The 19,335-nt window shown below is 43.6% G+C and overlaps 2 protein-coding genes across 3 annotated transcripts in view; one reads left to right on the top strand and one right to left on the bottom strand.

Moving 5' to 3' along the window:
• MPZL1 (myelin protein zero like 1) overlaps positions 1-19,335 on the top strand; it is a 73,079-nt gene that overhangs the window by 439 nt on the left and 53,305 nt on the right. The window contains exons 2-3 of the mRNA XM_077927243.1: positions 803-996; positions 2,921-3,149. Coding sequence (XP_077783369.1) covers positions 803-996; positions 2,921-3,149 — 423 coding nt within the window. The remainder of the gene's footprint in view (positions 1-802; positions 997-2,920; positions 3,150-19,335) is intronic.
• Positions 8,757-18,997, bottom strand: LOC114595946 (myelin protein zero-like protein 1). Of its 2 annotated transcripts, none has more exons than XM_028726831.2 (4): positions 18,737-18,997; positions 15,592-15,752; positions 14,854-15,067; positions 8,757-10,073 (listed from the first exon to the last, which is right to left on the bottom strand). In XM_028726831.2, exons 1-4 carry the CDS (start codon positions 18,867-18,869, stop codon positions 9,901-9,903), a joined length of 681 nt encoding a protein of 226 aa, XP_028582664.2. In that variant the 5' UTR covers positions 18,870-18,997; the 3' UTR covers positions 8,757-9,900. The 2 variants fall into 2 exon arrangements, with proteins under 2 accessions (XP_028582664.2, XP_077783367.1); XM_077927241.1 differs by having other exon boundaries at positions 8,757-10,076; positions 18,737-18,995.

The following is a 19,335-nucleotide window of genomic DNA, read 5'->3' as shown; positions in this document are numbered from 1 at the left end:
ATCTCACACTTGGTTGTGTGGTGTTGACGTTGCGGCCTTAATACCCTCTCAGAAGCTTGTGATCCTAAACAGGGGTGCGGGGTCCATTGTTTCCAACAGGACCTACTTCAGAGAAACTGCTTTGGATTTCAGTCTACACCTCTTTTTGTAAAAAGTAAAATATTGGGAACTGGTTAATTCAGCCTTCTGGTTTTCTGTTTTTACTTGTAGTGCTTTCTTCTAAATTATTCCTGGAGCACGGCAAGGTGAATGACCCCAGAATTACTTTTTTAGATGCATTTGGTGGCTTTGCACCCTAGCGCCTCAGTGATACTGTATTTGTACTTGTAGATCAAGTCAAGGACCTAGGAATTGCAAAGATGGTACTGAGAACCATCTTCGGCCTCATACCTAACTTACCCCTTTTCCTTAAGTGTCTCTTCAGTTGGAGCAGTGAGGCTCTGAGGAGTACAGCTTAGCAGTTCTTATAAAGTCCCAAAGTTTGATCCACTGTTGATTGGGCTGGGACATCAGAGGAGCCAGTCGCTCTAGAGAGGAAAGTTCCAATACGGGATTTGCCTGCCTGATGTCTGAGATGCCATTTCAGAGGAGATACTATTGCAGTTTAAGTGTACTAGACAGAAAAGTCTACATGTACAGTAAGTTGGAAGATGGTGTGGAGAGGACAAATCTGTTTAACATATATGCTGCCATGTTTTTATACTCACTAATCTCCCAGAGTGTCATATGTCAAGAGGCTGGAGACCTCATTACTCTGCACAGCTTTGTCTGGCTCTACAGTCTTATTTTATTGCTTTTAAAGGGGCCAGGATGGCATCTTGCTCTGCAGCACCCGAGAAGACAGCAGTTGCAGTATCTTCACCAACAGAAATCCATGTGGAGTCTGGGAAAATTGCAAGGCTTTCATGCTGGTTCAGAACATCAATTATGATTAGTGCTGCTACATCTGTTAGCTGGAGCTATCAAGCACTGGGATCAAACAGTCGTCCCATAACTGTAAGAGCAAATTTCTGCACAAGCATTTGTGGTGCAAGTGGGTTACATGTTTTGAAACTACCACCACCCTTTGTCAATTGTATGAATGTCTTGTAGAAATTAATTGTATGTCGTGGAATGACAGCACTCAGTATGGACAAAGGGACAGGGGAGGCGTACCCCTTTTCACTGCTTGAGGCGAAATGCCACCAGCAGGAAGGGACAGCAGCAATGGCAGGTTCCGGTAAAATCTTACAAGATCTCGTAAGATTTCTCTGGAAATAGGCACCAAGGCTGGTGCCACTTCTCCACCAGTAGTGGAAGTGGTGGGACAGACAGGCTGCGGATGGGAGTACTACCTTGGTCACACTGGATGGACAGTGTGGATGGACACATGGATGCCAAGGGCTTGTCCACAACCCAGAACCTGCCTGCCTCTCCACCAACCCACCTGTATCCCAATGTTGTCTCAGACCTTTCAATGTGGAAATTTTTTAACCCTGGCTGCTCAGGACTTTCCAAGGATAAAAAAAAGCCACATTAAAACAGGGGAGGTTCCAAGACAACACTGGGAGCCCCTACATGAGCACAGTGATAGGCAGGTGCAAATCCACATTTTCCTCTAGTGTGGACAAGTCCTAGTTTTTGCCCATTGGCATAGCCAGAGGGGGAGCAGGGGAACTGCTGCTCTCCCCTAAATCAATCAATAAATAAAACTTAACTAAAAGTAGAAATTGGTAGAAAGATCTTGACAGATTATTCTGAGCCCTTGGGGTCAAAAGAAAGTAATTTAAAACCACTGTTGTTGAGACGTTTCATTCCAAATCTGCTAGACAAAGCCAGACAGAGGATGGTGACAGGTGGGTGTCCTGTCCCCCCAGCACAAATCCTGGCTATACCCATGATTTTGCTTGTCCTTAGATATAAAGTGCAGCCTTTCATATGTTTTGTTCCTATCTCTCTTCTCTTGGACTCTCCCCTTTATCACAATTCTTTACTGTTTCTCTTTGTAGCCTCTTAATGAATTTGTTCTTGCCCCATAAAGCATAAACCATAAACAAACCCAATCCCATATAAGTTCAAAGGGGCTTACTCCCAGGTAAGCATTCATAGGAGTGCAATCTCAATCTCCAATTTTCCCCACCCACCCTTCCAGTTGTGTTTCTGCTTTGCCTCCTTTCCCTTTAAATTAAGCCTCTTAGGGGTAATTGCTCATCATTTCCCCCCTTTCTCTTTTTAAAGGTGTTATTGGAAGATCTCTATCCCACTAGTAGCACCCAAGCTGGCTCTTCTCCTCCCAGGCATGTGGAATCACTGGATAAATGCAAACCTTTATGTCTTTGTATACGTGTCTGAGATGAGGGATGTTTCAGTCAAAACCATATCTCCTCTTGAATCTACTGTCTTAGGCTGTGCATAGTACCTGAGAGTAAGCTCCATTGAACCCTGTGGGATTTGTAATGGAAAGGGGAGGCTAGGGGAACCTGCTTATACCCTTTCTTGCACAGCTGCCTTGCCAGAAAGACCTGTTGTGAATTAAACTATGCGGTAACAATGCCACCATACCCACAATTAATCCCAACAACCCCCAGGCAGGATGAAGTCTTGGAGGTCAAAGCAATTTCCTCCAGTGTTATGCTGAGATGACACACCTTGAACTTTTCAGCCAGATGCCTCTCAGTATATCCAGAAAAAGCAGAAGTAGCACCCATGGGTTTAGTGCAACCTGCTCTTTCTCTCATAAAAATGCCACTCTTTCAAACCCAGACAAAAATAAAGGCTTGCGTGTCAGGTGGCTGCATCTGAGTGTCCTGCTCTCTGTAACTACTGGAAATCATGTGTAGTTCTCCACAGTGTTGGAAATATATCCACTCAGTGTTATGAAGGAGTATGAAGATTAAAGGGATATATGCAAAGTTACATGTGTTTATTTCTGTTATTACAGTTCTTCTATTACTCAGATTGGAAGGCATATGATGGGAAGAATACACAATTCAGTGGCCGAAGCATTTGGGCTGGAAATCTTTTTAACAATGATGCATCCATCAAGATAGCAAATATGCAACCAACAGACAACGGCACTTATTTCTGTGATGTTAAGAACCCTCCAGATATAGTCACTGCAGAAAGGGCAATTGTAGTTAGAGTTCTGGAGAAAGAGAATATTCCTGCAAGCTCCGGAAATATTTCATCCTGCTGGCTACTTGTACTTCAGTTCTGCTGCGTTCTAGCCTCTTTGCCAAACTACTTGTTCTGAAAATAAAACACACCTCTTGAGGCAATTAAGAATGTTCTCCAGTATCTCATTTATCTGGACACTTAGCAATGGGGTTGAGAAGGAATTGGGATGAGTTGCAATATGGAAGACAAATAATATTGCCCCGCTGAAATAGCAACTAACTAAAACAGGCATAGGGAGACTCTGGCCCTCCAAATGTTTGGGACTACATTTCCCATCATCCCTGACCACTGGTCCTGTTAGCTAGGGATTATGGGAATTGTAGTCCCAAACATCTGGAGGGCCGGAGTTTGCCTATGCTTGAACTTAAATGTACTAAAAGCTCATTCCCCCATGGCAACTTTAATCCTAGTAAGCAAATGAAAATTTTGCAGCACCTCCTTCTCTGCAGGATGGTTGTTTATTAGTTATGAGGCAACCACTGAGATTGTAGAATCATAGAATCATAGAATCATAGAGTTGGAAGAGACCACAAGGGCCATCGAGTCCAACCCCCTGCCAAGCAGGAAACACCATCAGAGCACTCCTGACATATGGTTGTCAAGCCTCTGCTTAAAGACCTCCAAAGAAGGAGACTCCACCACACTCCTTGGCAGCAAATTCCACTGTCGAACAGCTCTTACTGTCAGGAAGTTCTTCCTAATGTTTAGGTGGAATCTTCTTTCTTGTAGTTTGGATCCATTGCTCCGTGTCCGCTTCTCTGGAGCAGCAGAAAACAGCCTTTCTCCCTCCTCTATGTGACATCCTTTTATATATTTGAACATGGCTATCATATCACCCCTTAACCTCCTCTTCTCCAGGCTAAACATGCCCAGCTCCCTTAGCCGTTCCTCATAAGGCATCATTTCCAGGCCTTTGACCATTTTGGTTGCCCTCCTCTGGACACGTTCCAGTTTGTCAGTGTCCTTCTTGAACTGTGGTGCCCAGAACTGGACACAGTACTCCAGGTGAGGTCTGACCAGAGCAGAATACAGTGGCACTATTACTTCCCTTGATCTAGATGCTATACTCCTATTGATGAGGCCCAGAATTGCATTGGCTTTTTTAGCTGCCGCGTCACACTGTTGGCTCATGTCAAGTTTGTGGTCAACCAAGACTCCTAGATCCTTTTCACATGTACTGCTCTCAAGCCAGGTGTCACCCATCTTGTATTTGTGCCTCTCATTTTTTTTGCCCAAGTGCAATACTTTACATTTCTCCCTGTTAAAATTCATCTTGTTTGTTTTGGCCCAGTTCTCTAATCTGTCAAGGTCGTTTTGAAGTGTGATCCTGTCCTCTGGGGTGTTAGCCACCCCTCCCAGTTTGGTGTCATCTGCAAATTTGATCAGGATGCCCTTGAGTCCATCATCCAAGTCGTTGATAAAGATGTTGAATAAGACCGGGCCCAAGACAGAACCCTGTGGCACCCCACTAGTCACTCTTCTCCAGGATGAAGAGGAACCATTGATGAGCACCCTTTGGGTTCGGTCAGTCAGCCAGTTACAAATCCACTGAGTGGTAGCATAGTCAAGACCGCATTTTACCAGCTTCTTTACAAGAATATCATGGGGCACCTTGTCAAATGCCTTGCTGAAATCAAGGTAGACTACATCCACTGCGTTCCCTTCATCTACCAGGCTTGTAATTCTGTCAAAAAACGAGATCAGGTTAGTCTGACATGACTTATTTTTCAGAAATCCATGCTGACTATTGGTGATCACAGCATTCCTTTCTAGGTGCTCACAGACTGTTTGCTTAATGATCTGCTCCAGAATCTTCCCTGGTATTGATGTCAGACTGACTGGGCGGTAATTATTTGGGTCCTCTCTTTTCCCCTTTTTGAAAATAGGGACAACATTTGCCCTCCTCCAGTCTGCCGGGACTTCGCCTGTTCTCCAGGAATTCTCAAAGATGACTGCCAGTGGTTCTGAAATCACATCTGCCAGTTCTTTTAATACTCTTGGATGCAGTTCATCTGGCCCTGGAGACTTGAATACATCTAGACTAGTCAAGTATTCTTGTACTATCTCCTTAGTTATTCTGGGCTGTGTTTCCTCTGCTGAATCATTTGCTCCAAATTCTTCAGGTCGGGCATTGTTTTCTTTATTGGAGAAGACTGAGGCAAAGAAGGCATTGAGGAGTTCAGCCCTTTCTGTGTCCCCTGTTTGCATTTCACCATCTTCTCCTCTGAGTGACCCCACGGTTTCTTTGTTCTTCCTTTTGCTACGAACATACCCATAAAAGCCTTTTTTGTTGCTTTTAACCTCTCTAGCAAGCCTGAGTTCATTTTGTGCTTTAGCTTTTCTGACTTTGTGTCTACACGTGCTGGCTATTTGTTTGAATTCCTCTTTGGTGGTTTCCCCCCTTTTCCATTTTTTGTACACATCCTTTTTTAATCTTAACTCAGTTAAAAGTTCTTTAGATAGCCACCCTGGCTTCTTTAGGCACCTTCCATGTTTCCGTCTCATTGGTATTGCCTGAAGTTGTGCTTTTACTATCTTCCTCTTAACAAACTCCCAGCCATCTTGAACTCCCTTTCCTTTTAGTATTACTGTCCATGGGATCTCACCCAGCACTTCCCTAAGCTTTATGAAGTCGGCTTTCTTAAAGTCGAGAAATTGAGTCCTAGTATGCTTGGCTGCTCCTTTCCGCTGTATAGTAAACTTCAGAAGAGCATGATCACTCGCGCCTAATGATCCTTCCACTTCTACCCCACTAACCAGGTCATCAACATTGGTTAGGACCAGATCTAAAATGGCTGTTCCTCTTGTTGCTTCTCCCACTTTCTGGACAATGAAGTTGTCTGCAAGGGCAGTGAGGAATCTGTTTGACCTTATGCTCTTGGCTGAGTTTGACATCCAACAAATATCCGGGTAATTGAAGTCCCCCATTACTACTATCTCCCTTCCTTTTGCATGCTTGGCCATCTGTTCCAGGAAGGCATCATCTATGTCCTCCGTTTGGCTTGGGGATCTATAGTAAACTCCCACAATGAGGTCACTGTTATTCTTCTCTCCCTTAATTTTGACCCAAATGCTCTCACTTTGGCTTTGAGGTTCTAAATCTTGGATCTCTTCACAGGTATACACGTCCCTGACATATAACGCCACTCCTCCTCCTTTCTTGTCTGGTCTGTTCCTTTGAAATAGATTGTATCCCTCCATTATTACATTCCAATCGTGGGATTTATCCCACCAGGTTTCAGTGATTCCTATTATGTCATATTTAGTTTGCTGTACCAGGAGCTCAAGCTCATCTTGTTTATTTCCCATGCTTTGCGCATTAGTGTACAGACATTGAAGTCCATTAATCATTCCCCCGTGTCTCTTATTTAAGGATTTTCTCCTCCCACCACTAGGTCTGCATGCTCTTTGCTCCATTCGGTCTATGACATTTGGATGATCATCTTCATCAATTGATAGACTCCTACCTTCAGGAGCACTGTCTCCCTCCCCCACATTAGTCAGTTTAAAGCCCTCCTGATGAGGTTTCTGAGATTTTTTGCAAAAACATTCCTCCCAACCGTTGTGAGGTGCAGCCCATCGCTTGCCAGAAGTCCATCTTCAAGAAACTGCATTCCGTGATCTAAGAATCCAAACCGTTCCTGTTTGCACCATTTGCGAAGCCAGTTGTTCACTTCCACTATTTTTCCCTCTCTCCCTGGGCCACGTCGTTCAACTGGGAGGACAAATGAGATGACAATTTGTGCATTTAATTGCTTCAATTTCCTGCCCAGAGCCTCGTAATCTCTTTTGATCTTCTGGAGGCTATTGCTTGCAGTGTCATTGGTTCCCACATGAACCAAGAGGAAGGGGTATTTGTCAGTGGGTTTTATGATTCCTTGCAGTCGTTCAGTTACATCTTGGATCTTAGCCCCGGGGAGACAGCACACTTCCCGAGACATCTTGTCAGGCCCACAGATCACTGCTTCTGTTCCCCTCAGTAGGGAATCCCCTATCACCACTACACGCCTCCTCTTAGGTCTGGTCAGGGTTCTTCTGTGAGGTGTCGGTTCCAAGGTCGCCTGGACATTCCCAGAGGACTGCCTTTGCTCCTCGTCTTCATATACCTGATCGACTGTAATGAGGGAGAGATCCTCAAATGGAGTCTGCTCTTCGTCTTCCATGCTAGGGGAAAGGACCTCAAAGCGATTGCGTATTTCTAAACAATCAGAGCGAACCCTGGGCCTCCTACTTCTTTGAGTCACGTTTCTCCATATATCTGGCTCCTGTGTTGGTGAACTAGCCACCTTCTCAGGGGAGTCCCCTGTCTCTTCCTTGGTGGAGACGGTGTGCTCTGTTGCTTCCAAGAAGAGTTCCAGCTCTCTAATTCTTTGGAGCGTAGCTACACGTTCCTCCAGTTGCTGGACTTTGTCTTTTAAGAGGGCAATCAACATGCAATTGCTGCAGGTAAAGCTGCCTGCAACCTTTGGCAAGATGGCAAACATTGCGCAGGAACCACAGGCGACTGCAGCTGTTCCCTCACCCTCCATCTTGGGAACGTGTCGTTGGGGGTGACTACAGTGGTCCTCTATCATAAAAAGTGTGGAGACAGGACAAATAAATCCCTCCCAAAAAACCTAGGTCTCCCCCAACAAATGTTTGAGACTAGCTCCCCTAAATCTAAAATATGGATCAAACTGCGCGCGCCGCTAGGCGCGCGCCGCTGCCCTAGAGCTCTGATAAGCTCCTCCCACAGCTAATCACCTACCTCAACAGAAGCCCTGCCCCCTCTGACCTTTGCCCAGAGAGAGCAGCTAAACAGCCACAAGAAACTCACACAAGAAAACCCTTTTTGTTCCTTCTTCAGCTGCTGCCCTAGAGCTCTGATAAGCTCCTCCCACAGCTAATCACCTACCTCAACAGAAGCCCTGCCCCCTCTGACCTTTGCCCAGAGAGAGCAGCTAAACAGCCACAAGAAACTCACACAAGAAAACCCTTTGTGTGATTGTGTGTGTGTGTGTTTATACATGACTTTGACAACTAGATGGATGGATAGAATAAAGAGAGCATTTCAAAAATGCCGAACCAATTGCAATGCTGTCCAGGGGTCATTTACCTTTTACCTTTTCCTAGATAAACATAACATCTCATACACTGTTTTCTGAAATCTATAGTTATATGCAGTGCTCTTTTTCTAGAAAAAGGGATGCCGAAACTCACCATGAATGGCTCCCTTTTTCTCTTATAATGGCAATAGCACCCACCTGAGAGGTGCCGGAACTGAGTTCTAGTGAAAAAAATGCCCTAATTATGTGGTATCAGCAACATAAGCATGCCAGACATAATTTCTGCATTGTTTCTGTCCAATCTTCTCTTTTGTTTGAAGTGTTGTGTCTTTCACATTGCAGTACATGCTAATCTCTCATAATGCACTGTGACTTGTGAAGGGAGCTTTCTGTACAACTATTAATAGGACGGAGAACTAGGAGAGGCCTCTTTTCCCAGCATAACGTCTGAATGGTATTCCCTTCCCCACCCCTAAATTTGCAGTTGGCAAGACACTGCTTTCTGCTGCCACATACACAGCCTCTCACACCCAGGAAGTGATGAGACAAACTGGCTATAAATAAATTCTTGTGTTTATTTTCGCAGATGCTCAAAAAGCCAACAGTTGGTTTTTTCGTTGGAACATTGACAGAAAGGCACTTTCTTAAAGTAATACTAACATAGCGACATGATACTATACTAATTGACATTCAAATAATACTCCCTCTAAACAAAATGCTTACAGTGGATACGCAGCAAAGATAAAAGCATGACAGAGTAACCCATGGATTCAAGCTTCGCACCACAGTATGGCTTTACACAGCATTAAAGTACAATCTTAAAAAAGAAGGAAATTAATTCAAAAGGCATCAGGTGAAAAACAACAGCAAGCATGGTGGAATGTATTAAGGATGTGGGGGGGGGCATCAGGCTTGCTGCCACCATTCGTGCAAACCACTAAGCCGTTTTGTGTTCTGAAGGCAAAGGAAGGATTGGACCCTGATTAATTCAATAGACGCAAGGCTTGACCAGCAAGACTCTGGGAGGAAGTGCAATAGCCACTCCCTTGTCTAGGCCGTTTTATTAATGAAAGAACTTTTACACAGCATTTGTAAGAACCAATCAGATTTCCTCTGAGCATTTCAAAAAAAATCCCCACGTTGGAACAAAGTTAGATCAGAGGAAGCCTCTTAACTACAAATAACTAATTTGAGCATGCGTACATGTTTAGGCTAAATAAAACAGGAATCAAGGAGGAATGTATTTAGCAAACCTGATAAACAGGAAGTAAACAGGAAAGATAGGCATTTTTATCACCTCCATGTGACACTCTGTTTCCTGGCCCTAAGATTAACAAAAACAAACAAAAGCTACAACAAAGCTACCTCCTTATCTTTATGGCTCAGGATGCCTGGTGAAGCAACTGGTCTGTTTACGTGACTTTCAGGCAAGAGAAATGGGGCAGAGATGCAGAGGCTTGGATTGATCAGAAATCATGTCAAATGACCCAAACCCAGTCAAAATGATGCTTTCACCACTGACACAATGGCTTGATTCATTTTTCATAATTCCTCATAGCAATGCTACCCGACCACCACAAGCAGGAGTATAAAAAAAAATAAACCACAGAAGTATAAAAAACAGCAGGTGAACTTGCAAGGCAGGAAGGTAGAGGAGCATTACAAAAACCAAGGAAGGCCCAAAACAAAAGAATCAGTGTCACGGCTGCATGGGGCGATGTTGCATGACCTGCTCCAGTGCTTCGATTCTGTGGGTGAGGTTGGTCACTCGTTCCTCCATCATGCGCTGTGCTGCACCTGCTGAGAGCTCCAGTGCCTGCAATCGCCGTGCCAGTTGCTCAACCTGCCCCTCAGCATGCTGCAGCCTCCGGACTACTAATGCAGAAGACAGACAAGGAGAGACCACAACATTTTATGAACCAACATGAAACGTTTACTAAAAGGCTAACAAAGGTTGCTCTTTGAAGAAAGGTTTTAACTTATGTATGGGTTAAGTGCATGCAAAGCAATCCCCAAAGGAGCAACTAGAGTACTGCAAAATAAAAGAGGCTGAAGGCATCCCACTATCCCTAAACTAAATCAACCTGCTAACGGCTTACATAGGAACTTTCGTCATTCTGAGACCCACCATGATCTACTATCTCTTTCAAATCACTCTTTTAGCTATACCTTTGGGCTACAGCTTGTCTTCTATCTGCAAACGCTATCTTCAAATGTTTATTTTATTTGTTTATTTCATTAAATTTATATATGGCTTGATTGCAAAAGAAAATCTTAAAGCAGTTTATAAAAAGATAAACAGAAATACTGTTTAGCCATACTTTAAAACGTACACAAGTTAAAATACTAAAGCAGATTAACATTCACAACAACTTTCTAAGCTTCTGGGTATGCTTGCATGAATAGAAATGTTTTTCGCAGGTGCCAAAAGAAGTACAGTGAAGGCACCTGCTTGATCTCAACAGGCAGAAAGTTCCACAGTATAAGTGCAGCCACACTAAAGGATCAGGTTCTTACAAATGGGGATACTGTAGCACATGTAGTAGTGCCCAAACCACTGACTGAAGCGATGGAGAGGGCACATCTAGGGTAAAGCGATCTCGTAAGTAAACTGGTCCCAAGTTGTTATGGGCTTTATATACTACCAATAGTATATAAACACCTTGAACCTGGCTTGGCAGCAAATCACGCAGCCCGTGCAGATCTCTTGAGCACAGGTGTTACATGCTGACAAGGTCTCACTCCTGTCAGCAATTGTGCTGCAGCATCCTGCAAACTCCGGATCAAGCAAAAAGAAAGCCCCACATACAGTGCATTGCAGTAACTGAGTCTTGAAATAACCAACACATGAGCTACTGTGGCAAGGCTTTCCTAGTTAAGGAATGGTCATAGCTGTTGAACAGCTGGTGAAAAGCTTTTCTAGCCACTGAGACTAGCTGAGCCTCCAGGGACAGAGCTGGATCCAGAAGCATGCCTAAATTGTGGACCTGATCCTTCAGAGACATCCAATATTATTTCTACTTTTGTGTTCCTCCTGAACACAGTGCAGACTAATTTATTTTTAAAAAATAAATAAATTATTGCTCTCTTCCTCTCCAAAGAGCATCATAAAAGGTTCATCTGCCCACATAATTTTATCCTGACCACCAACCTGTAAGATAAGAAAGGCTGAAAGATGGTGTCTAATCAAGTTCCTTCATTAAACTTCATGACTGATCAGGCTTTAAATGCTGATCTCTTAATGTGACATTGTAATCATTGCAGTGATAGCTCTCTAAAAATATGTGGTCAGTTTCGAGTATCTGACCTGCCAAATCGTGACCAAAGTTTTAAAAATAAAAATTGGGCTGGAGTCCTTAACAATAAAATTACATTCCAGGAAATCATGAGGTCAATACCCCAGTGAGCTTGCAACTCATCTTCTAATTTAATGATGGTTTATCGCCAACAGTTTGACTTCACTTCCAAGACAGATGGATGCCAACCTATCCACCACAACAAGGAGCCACACGAACACTTGAACAAGTATAAAGGTAAAGGGACCCCTGACCATTAGGTCCAGTCGTGACCGACTCTGGGGTTGTGGCACTCATCTTGCTTTATTGGCCGAGAGAGCCGGCATACAGCTTCCGGGTCATGTGGCCAGCATGACTGAGCTGCTTCTGGCGAACCAGAGTAGCGCACAGAAACGCTGTTTACCTTCCCGCCAGACCAGTACCTATTTATCTACTTGCACTTTGACGTACTTTCGAACTGCTAGGTTGGCAGGAGCAGGGACCGAGCAACGGGAGCTCACCCCGTCGCGGGGATTCGAACCGCCAACCTTCTGATCAGCAAGTCCTAGGCTCTGTGGTTTAACCCACAGCGCCACCAGCGTCCCACTGAACAAGTATACATTCAAACAATTAAAGTTCTTTTTCTCTTAGGGAGGTTAAGTCTGAAAATTTTGATCTGACTTTACCAAAATTCTAAGTGAAGAAAGGCAGCAGCAAAAAGTTTCCTAGTAAATTAACCTATTTTGCAGACTACTGAAATTAGCATGACTTACAAAATAAGGATATTTTTGTACACACCTTTTAAAAATTACCTTTCCTTTATTGTCTGTCCCTTGGCATAATATAGTAGCAGTCTGAAGGTGTGGTTTTTTTTTGAGGAAAATAACAGTAGAAAAATTATTTTATTTATTAGCTTTATACCCCAACACTGTCCTCCAAAGGAACCCAGATTTTATATAAATTCTGCTTAACTAAGAAAAAAACAGTTTTACTGCAACGAATTGTATTTTGTAATTAGTTAGTGATTCTTGTCAAGATCTGCATTTTTCTGCCAGAGGCGGACCTAGTATGGAAGGAAGTGAGTCAAGAGCAGTTTACCCTAACCTAACATGTTTACACCCTTCTGAGTCAAAGAAAAATTATTCCTTATTCAAATGCATAATCAAATACAGAATAATTTTATGTAACAGAGAAATTACTTCTACTTAATGGGATGCTAATGAAATGCAACAGGAAAAACCTTACAAGCATTCCATAGTCACAACTGATGTATGGTGTTGAGTCTTCCAAATAGATTATAAAACTTTTTGATCAAACATCTTATTTCAAATATACTAATAATTAAAAATAACCAATTGTGAAAATTCATTACCAAAGGAAGACTCTCAATAAAAACCAATCTCATTAGTTTAGGCAAAGATCCGTCCCTTCTGGATGTACCAATGTTAATATGAGCTCAACAATACAATACGGTCAGCAGTATACAAAGAATCATGTGTCGGACACCTTCAGCTGTTGGACTACAACTTACATCATCCCTAACCATTGGCTATGTTTATTAAAGCTGATGGGAGACCAACATCTAGAGAGTCACAAATTCCCTATCCCAGGCCTATGTGCTCCTAACAATGTCATCAACAAGATGGCATGATAACAAGTTAGAAGATGGATGGTGGTGGATGGTGGTAAATTCTACCTATTGCTCTGCTGAGCTAGCATTGCAAAATTTTGGAAGATACCGAAATAGACTAGCCTGATATGGCAAATGGAAACACAGAGCACTTTAGGTCATGAGAGTGATTTCCAACAGCTCCACATAAACAAAGTTCACTGACTTTCTTGCTTATGGGTAAATTGTCACCAATCAGCAGTGGCTTCCCCTAACAATTAAGGTGGGGTAAACAGGGAGCACACAGTTATTTCAGTGGAGCTAAAAACCTCAACAGGTCTGGGGAAAAGCTTTTCCTAGATTAACATACTTTAGAAACAAACATTACCCTTAAAAAAATGCTACTTTCTCAGCCTCAAACTATAATTACTAACAACTACCCAACCAGAAAGTAAACTATAAATCAGTCTGCTTAAGCAAACAGCACTACAAATGAAGGCAGGAAACCCAAGGCCAAACAATGGCAACACCAATTTCAGACATACGAGGTCTTGGGTGCTTTATCCGGTACCAGCAGAGAGGAAAGAGAGTGATTCAAGGACGCAGCAATCTCCCCTCTTGCCTGGCTTAGCACTTACCCTTATTATTATCTGTGCAGAGCTCAACCTAAAGACCCAAAGAGCAGAGTAGCAGAAGGAGAGAGAGAAGAAGAAGAAGAAGAAGAAGAAGAAGAAGAAGAGGAGGAGGAGGAGGAGTTTGGATTTGATATCCCACCTTTCACTCCCTTTAAGGAGTCTCAAAGTGGCTAACATTCTCCTTTCCCTTCCTTCCCCACAACAAACACTCTGTGAGGTGAGTGGGGCTGAGAGACTTCAAAGAAGTGTGACTGGCCCAAGGTCACCCAGCAGCTGCATGTGGAGGAGCGGAGACGCGAACCCGGTTCCCCAGATTACGAGACTACTGCTCTTAACCACCACACCACTCTGGCTCTCCTGAGGTCACCTGCTCTTCCTTGGTCTCTGTTCCGCCCTGGGCTCTTAATCACAATAATGATAAACTAGTAACTGTTGCCTCTTGGCAAGCCTGCACTTCAAAATATTGGAGCATACAACTATACTAAGACTCAGCATTCACAGAAGAACAAAAGCAAACTTGGCACATCTAAAAAATATACATATACATACACACATACTCATGCCTAACTGTGGAAACAAGCCACTGCTATCTCTTTGAACTGCTAAGAACACTTTATTCTCTAACTGTGAATGCCATTTGTTTAAAAGAAGTTCTTTTAGTGGCCTATTGAACTTTTTGTCATTTTGAAATCCACCCAGATCGAGTCAATTTCAAATCACTCTTTAGTTATACCCTTGGGCTACATTATCTCTTCTATCTCTATCCACAAACAACTTCGGCCATAAAATAAGCATAGCTCACTTAATCCTATCAATAGACTACAATATAAACCAATTTTTTCTTATAAATTTGTAGCACCTTCCAAACTGTTTACTAGACAGCTGAGGCTGGCTCTAAGAAGCAAATTAACACCATAATTCCAAAACCTAACTACATACAGGATTTTTAGTTCTTTTAAAACAGTTCAATTTCTTCACAGAAACACTCTGAATAAAATACAAGTTATGCAAGAACAGCCAAAATAATACTCCTGTACGTGATGGATTTCTGTAGAGTAATTTAATCAAATATTTCACAAATGCATTCTATCAACCATAATTACTAGTACTTTTGTATCCAGAGACGGCGTTACCTTTTTCCACAACTCTGACTGAGATTTCACTAGGTGTGACAACTATATCTGGAGGGTTCTTGACATCGCAGATGAAAGTGCCATTGTCCCGGAATTGCATGTTGGATATACTGATAGATGCATCTTTCTTGTTAAGGTCACCCGCCCAGCTGCTTCTGTTCTTAAATTGTGAATCCTTCGCAAGATATGATTTGCCATGGGAATAATAGAAGAACTGTAATCGGGAACACAAAACAGGATACAGTGTTAAAATCCTAGTTTTCCCCACAAAGGGAGGTCTGGGAGTAGCTACAATTGCTCAGGGTGAGACCTTACTCTGATTCACTTGCCCCAATTTCCAGCTGCTGTTACAGGATCACTATTCAACCTATTATTGCCACCACCTCGTACACCTTTAAACTAGACATAGCCTGCTAACAAAACAGGAACCTATGGTGAAGTGTGGGTAATAAAACAACTCACTAAACAAAATCAGAATACATAGGTGGCTAACAAATGTGTCACTAGTTCAAAACAACCCCTCACCTTAATAAGACTTTTGCCACTGAAGTATTGTGGAGCAAGCACAGAAGGACAACTATCCATGATACCAAACATAATAGGATCAACTGGCATTCCGAGGCGGCCTAAATATGTACTCTTACCAGCGATAAAAGTGAGCAGGAGCAGACAGGTATGAAATAGCATTGTCGCAGGCTCTTGTTCAATTCTCATCTTACTTCAATCATCATCTCTTACCGACACAGAAGTAGTTGATCCCTCTGGTTGAAAGCTCCAGGTAACAGTAGCGGCACTGCTGATCACCTCTGAGGATGAAAAGCTGCACGGAAGCTTCGTTTCTGTCCCATTCTCCACAGAGAGTTCTGCTGGTGTGTATACTTCCACAGCTGAAACCTGGGCTGTCAAAAACACCACAAAAATCAGGATGCAGGACTGTAGTGATCAGATGGGATTACAATGAGGAATTATAAAATATACATCAAGCCATTGTGTCCATGATGAATGCATTGTGTTGGCTGGGTTTAATGTATTGACAATAATTTCTGATTAAATCCCATAAGCTTCTACATTTATGCCATTTTTCCTCTACTGCCCATTTCTCTTGCTTGACAAGTAACGTACACAGCCCAGCTGCCGGTGATAATGATTGCTGGCCACCCTTCTTATCATGTATACTGCTAGTTTATCACCTCCAGTTGCCAAATGCACTCCTTTGTAGTTCTGTTTTGTTTACCCCAGAAATATGTGTGCTTAATTAGTTTTGGTAGTTTAACTTTGTCCCCACGAGGGGTTTGTTGAAATGCTCAGAAGAAATCTGATTGGTTCTTACGAACACTCTGTAAAAAGCTCTTTTGTGAAGAAAACGACCCAGGCCAGAGGGTGGAGAGGAGATTATTATACGCACCCTTCCCAGAGTCTTGCTGGTTCAAGCCTCTGTGTGTAGTCTTATTAATCAGACTTCAATCCTTCCTTTACTTTGGGAACGCCTTACAGGACCCATTGTAAGCAATGCAGAATGAAATGATAGCATTATACAAGAGAGCTAGATGAAGAGCTACATTAGAAATCTTATAGGCCAGAATAAATGCCCCATCAAATATCTGTTGAGTCGCACTTAGTCCATTTGCTCTGGAAACATCCAGCGTTATTTCTGCTTTTGTGTGAGATCGGTCACCGTATAAACTTCATCCTGAATGCAATGAATACCCTCTGAACTTGATCACTGAATATTTAACATACGCAATTGTTGAATGTTAGTAAAGGGCAACTAACAACAGCTCATCTAAGTAACCATTCTAGTAAAAGACTGGTAAATTAAAACATCCTCCAACGACTGAAGAATGCGTAGAAAGTTCTTGTGTATTGTTTACCTATCCATCCTTTGGCAAAGGAGGAACTGTTATTTGAACTTGGGTAAGGTTTTGTACCTTTGTAAAGTCCTATTTTGCTCAATAAAATTCAGCGTTTCTCCACTAGTGCTCTGTCTTTGCTTCAAGGATCCTTTAAAAAGAAGCCTTTTGCCTTTGGCAAAACACCACCCAAGCCCTAAAGCCAGTTCACACAAACCTGGTCAACTCCATACCACATCTACCGAAATCCTGGCAGGTTCAATACCAGAATACACATGATGCACCATGTAATAACAATAAGCAAAGAAGGTTATTTCATATGCTGCACTATCAATGCTGTCCTTCATAGGCAATGCTAAGGATTCCAGATTCCTGACAGTCCAACTCTGTTTTAACACAAAAATGCATAAAAAAATTAAATAGGTAAATGTGTTTATTGAATGGAAAGAGAAAGAATCCTTGGGAAGGCTTCTGTGTGCTACACAGTTTGTCAGGGCTCCCCGTGAATTAAAGAAAAACACCTCAAGACTTACAACTTGTGAAAAGCCATTCAGCTGTTTGTTGGGAACAAGAATACAAATTGGGAGCTTTCCCAAATTGGGAGACACCCACACCAGGTGTCTTTAGCAAGCAAACAAACCAGCAGGGATTGAGGAAACATCGCACTACCAAAACAGGAAATAAAACATTCTCGCAATGGGGAAATGCTTTTTATTATTTATTTATTTAGTCCCAGCTGGAAACGTCTCACTTTGGTACCAAAGGAATCTCTGCTGCCAGAGGAGGAGACTGATGGAAGAAAAGTTTGTGTGGCTTCCACCTGTCCTGGTTCTCTCCCTATCCTCCTCCTTTACAAAGAAACAGTGAATACTTTAACACTGTAGTCTTATTAATACATAGCCCCTAATACATAGCCCCTTGGTTCAGAAGGGGCCCTTGCTGTCACAATTTCTAGTGTGCATCCATGCCATGATTAGTGTATATAACATAGAAGTAATAAGAAGCGATAAGTATGTAAATGACTGCACCTGAATTTGTCTGAACATCCTGCCCTCTATCTAACCTTTGGCTTTCTCAGTGGTCTGCCGTGCCCTGTCTGTGACCTTTGTCTCCTTCGTCATACATTGTTCAAGGGGAAAATGACGCTGTGGAAACAGGTGCCAAAATAACTTTGTACCACCTCCCGATCTCGTGATTGGAAGATGTGTAAAGGGCACACTCCAAAATGTATCTGACTAGTTATGCACATTGTGCTAATAAAAAGAGCCTCCACAGAGCTAGCTGGCAACTTGCTTGTGCTTGTGCACAGCTCACCTGCATTACTAACCCATGTCCTTCACTTCACATGACATGGTGGAATGGGGCGGGGGGGGGGGCGTTTGTCTGAATAAACAAGGAAACACCTGGGTCACGTAGACCCAGAATAACAGGACATTGCTGCAGAATAAAAGGACATTACTTAATATAGCTAGCCAGTAGCCATTTTACATACTAGTACATTTTATATTCAAAGGACGCAGCAATTTCCCCTCTTGCCTGGCTCAGCACTTACCCTTATTATGATCTGTGCAGAGCTCAACCTAAAGACCCAAAGGGCGGAGTAGCAGAGGGAGGGAGAGAAGTCACCTGCTCTTCCTTGGTCTCTGTTCCGCCCTGGGCTCTTCTGCAAAGCGATTCACACGTACACCCGCCACCATCATGACACGTACGTTAGCTCACCCCCACCCATTCTTCCTTTTACCGGAGAGAGACCAGGGAGGGGCTGCGAGGGGGGGCTCAGGGAGACCTGGAATCCCCCGCCAACACCCAACAGCACCGAGAAAACAGCGCTCCGCTCCGCCGCAGCGTCGCGTTCACACGCCCCAGACGACTCGCCTCCCGCGCGCGCTCCGCTTCCCCCGCCACCCGAGTTCTGGCGGAGACGGCGGGGCTCAGCGAAGAGGAAAGGCTTTTCTCCCGCCCTGCTTTCTCCCTCCTTGGCTCCCCTCCTTCCCTTTCAGGCGCGCCGACCCCGACACGGGAAACCCACTCACACAAGCCGAGAGCCGCCGCCAGCAGCAACGAGCCGAGCCAGGCGGCGAGCGGAGCAGCGCCTTGCCTCGGACTGCAGCCGCCGCCTCCTCCTGGCGCCGTTAACGCCGCCACCGCCACCGTCGCCGCTGCCATTTTCCTGCCGGGAAGAGGACTGCAGGAACCAGGGCAAACCAACACGCGAGTGTCGAGCTCTTTTGCCCGGCGTTGCCCTTCACTTCTCACGTCGCAGGGCTATTGGGACCTCAGGTTGCCAGCCACCCAATGGAGGGCCATTTAAAGAGAAATTGCCCGCCCCCTTTGGGGGCGTTCTGTGAGGGGTGGGCACATTTGCAGAGCGACCCCATACAGTCCATGAAATATCAATTAGTTACTTGGGATCTGTGTCACCAGCTGATTGACAACTTTTTCCAGTGACCACAATAATAAATCTGCCTGTTTCAGAAGTTGATGCATTTTCTGGCTGACCCTGTTGATCTGAAGAAGTGTGCATGCACAATAAAGCTCATACCAATAACAAACTTGTTCTCTTAAGATGCTACTGAAAGGAATTTGTTTATCCTGATGATCATGGTATTCTTGGAAATCTGTGTTTTTGGAG

The sequence above is a fragment of the Podarcis muralis genome, chromosome 4, assembly GCF_964188315.1.
Source record: "Podarcis muralis chromosome 4, rPodMur119.hap1.1, whole genome shotgun sequence".
Lineage (NCBI taxonomy): Eukaryota > Metazoa > Chordata > Lepidosauria > Squamata > Lacertidae > Podarcis > Podarcis muralis.
Note: the sequence above shows the minus strand (reverse complement) of the source record. Positions and strands in the feature narration are given on the sequence as shown.

Coding starts and splice junctions, on each gene's coding strand:
- LOC114595946 (XM_077927241.1), bottom strand. CDS start 18,869: ATGGCAGCGGCGACGGTGGCGGTGGCGGCGTTAACGGCGCCAGGAGGA. Junction 15,068..15,591: donor GATCAACTACTTCTGTGTCG/GTAAGAGATGAT, acceptor TCCCGATTACAG/TTCTTCTATTATTCCCATGG. Junction 10,077..14,853: donor AGTCAGAGTTGTGGAAAAAG/GTAACGCCGTCT, acceptor CTTCTGCATTAG/TAGTCCGGAGGCTGCAGCAT.